The sequence below is a fragment of the Austrofundulus limnaeus genome, unplaced genomic scaffold (genome assembly GCF_001266775.1).
Source record: "Austrofundulus limnaeus strain Quisiro unplaced genomic scaffold, Austrofundulus_limnaeus-1.0 Scaffold283, whole genome shotgun sequence".
Lineage (NCBI taxonomy): Eukaryota > Metazoa > Chordata > Actinopteri > Cyprinodontiformes > Rivulidae > Austrofundulus > Austrofundulus limnaeus.
The window spans coordinates 112,655-115,471 of NW_013952685.1; the positions used below are offsets into that span (position 1 = coordinate 112,655).

The window sequence follows — 2,817 nt, forward strand, 5'->3', positions numbered from 1 at the left end:
TTTAAAAATGTTAGTACATTTTGAGGGCCACATAAAATGCAGTGGTGGGCCACATTTGGCCTGCGGGCCTTGTGTTTGACATGCTGTAATAACTCCTTTAGGGTTATAAAAACAACTGAACATGAAACAAACTCAACAACCATCAAACACAAAATAAGTTTTCTGTTTTTTTATTGTTTAGCATTTATTTGACACGTTAAAAACTCTTTTTTTTCTCTTCATACATTTATTTAAATCATGTTTTTTCCAGAGGACTCAGAAGTAGAAGGGACATAAAAAAAGAAACTACAAGGTAAAACTACACAAACCTACAGCTGACTTAATAAATACGTGTTGAGCTGAGGAGGGAGTGTCATAGTAAAATAAAACAACTCTTCTCTCCAGGCCTCGGGGTCTCCCTAACATACGAGTCGGATTGATTACTTTCAATTATACGCCGAATGCTAATAGATGCTAACATGTGGGCGCTAATGTTGATCCACAGTTCAGGCTGTGACTGGAGGGGGGTCCAATTAGAACGTATTTGAGAACAGCTGGAATGTTTAGTCGGGTCGGGAGACATCTGTCTAAAATAATCCAGAGTCGCCGGAGGCTGAGTAGGAAGTAAAAAAAAAAAACTCAAAGTCTTTTCGGTTCGGCTCCTCTGACGCCGCGGCGGTGGGAGAACTTCCTCCTCAGCTCCTGGGTTTTTGTTTTGTTCAAAGTCCGTCTCAGCCGGTTGGGCGGACCTCAGACGTACTCCTTGGTGCTGCTCGGGGGGCCCGTGCGGGAAGCCGGGGGGTACTTGGAGACCTGCTTCTTCCTCGGACAGGAGGCCGCCAGCATGGCTCCGCCCAGAACGTCCAGGAGGGATCCGCCCCACGCGATGAAGATGGCGGCGCCAAACTCAAACCTGCAAACATTTATTTAATCGTTAATGAAGTCGTGTCATGAAGGGTAGGTAGTCACTGTGAGCCTGTTAGCAGAATATCACCTGTTTATATCAGTTACCTTCACTTCCTGGTTTATTTAACAGAAAATCTTGTTTTATACACCTGATATTTTGCTAACAAATGCACACAGACCAATGTTTCAGTGGCGACAGAACAACACAATAAAACAAAACAAAATGCAATGCTTTGGTCTGAATTCCTCCTTATTGTAAGTCCACAAGCCCCGCCCCTTTCCTGAGGTTTGTCTCAGATCAACACGTTTTGATGCGGTCTCTTTAAATCCAAACAAGGTGCATTTAAAGGCTAAAAACATGGATTTTACATGATTATGTCGCATTTAAACAGAAATTCATGAAAGTGAAAAAAAAATGGCCGACTCACTTGGTGTTGACCGGAGTGTACGGGTTGTAGAACGCTCTGATGACGTTGTGGGCGAACCAGGAGCACGCCACGATGGCACACAGACCTGCAGCCAGAGATCATCGGACCAACAAAACATCAGAACCCAAGAAAGACCAGAACCTTTGTCTGCTGACTGCGGGACAAAGACCGGTCTCTGTGGGTCCAGCTCAGAGCTCTGGACTCGACCGCTGAGAGGCAGATGAGTGGGATGAAAGTTCTTTGAACTGGAGATCAAACATGTCCTCGCCCAGAAGACGATGGCCCGTTTTTGTCCAAAGGAGGACTCTAACAGTTTGTTTTCTTTGCTTTATTTATCTTTTGCTGGAAAGCACCCCCATACCAAGAGAGAGGCCGGCTTTTGAAATGATTTAAAATGGTTTCCAAAAATAATTTCAGATTTGGATCCGTCCGACCACAGAACTGTCCTCGTCTTCGCTTCAGTCCATTTTAAATGAGTTCTGGTCCAGAGGAGGCAGAGTCTCAAGATCAAAGAGATTTCATTCTCCTCATCTGCCTTCCAGTGAGATAAAACTTGTCCTGTCTCACAGTACATTAGTGAAACTCAGTAAGTCTTTGACAAAATGATATGATTTAGTGTTTTTTTATTTTATTTTATGAGATTTGTAAATCTTATTCATGTTTTATTTATATTCTACATCTCGACTCTTTCCAAAATGAGGTTTTAACATTTATCAAACATTGAACACCAGTTTCTCAATTTTTTAAAATCTTCCTCACCTCCGACTAGAAGGATGATGCCTCCTGTCATGGCCACGCGGGACTTGCGCAGTTTGTCGCTCCCTCCACAGGTTGTGCATTTCATCCCCATGCAGGCCACGCCCAGGCCCGAGAGGGACACGATGATGCCGACGATCATCAAGGCCCGAGTGGCCTGAAGAGAACCTGAAGCAAGAGGAGGAAAAAGAAACAAAGAATTATGACGTTTCTGAGGGGAGAGGGCAGCTTGTGTTCAGGAAAATAAATCAAGTCTTTTATTTGGTGTAATAAAAGAATACGAAGTCAAAAAATATATATACTGACTCAAAAATCACCAACCCTCCAGCTGCCATTGGGTCGAAATGATCAACGAAAGTTCAGTTTCTGACCAAAATGACCAACGAGTCTTCAGTTTTTGACGAAAATGACCAAAAGTCTTCAGTTTCTGACCAAAATGATCAACAAGTCTTCTGTTTTTGACCAAAATTACCAACAAGTTTTCAATTTTTGACCAAAATGATGACCAAAATTACCAAGAAGTCTTCTGTTTCTGACCAAAATGACCAAAAGTCTTCAGTTTTTGACCAAAATGACCAACAAGTCTTCAGTTTCTGACCAAAATGACCAACAAGTCTTCAGATTTTGACCAAAATGACCAACAAGGCTTTCGTTTTTGACCAAAATGACCAACAAGTTTTCAATTTTTGACCAAAATGATGACCCAAATTATCAAGAGGTCTTCTGTTTCTGACCAAAATGACCAAAA

At 42.3% G+C, this 2,817-nt stretch overlaps 1 protein-coding gene across 1 annotated transcript in view; it reads right to left on the bottom strand.

Moving 5' to 3' along the window:
• Nucleotides 1-618: 618 nt before the first annotated feature.
• cldn7a (claudin 7a) overlaps nt 619-2,817 on the bottom strand; it is a 4,977-nt gene continuing 2,778 nt past the window's right edge. The window contains exons 2-4 of the mRNA XM_014021234.1: nt 2,073-2,237; nt 1,314-1,398; nt 619-892 (exon numbers count right to left, since the gene is read on the bottom strand). Coding sequence (XP_013876688.1) covers nt 730-892; nt 1,314-1,398; nt 2,073-2,237 — 413 coding nt within the window. The 3' untranslated portion in view covers nt 619-729. The remainder of the gene's footprint in view (nt 893-1,313; nt 1,399-2,072; nt 2,238-2,817) is intronic.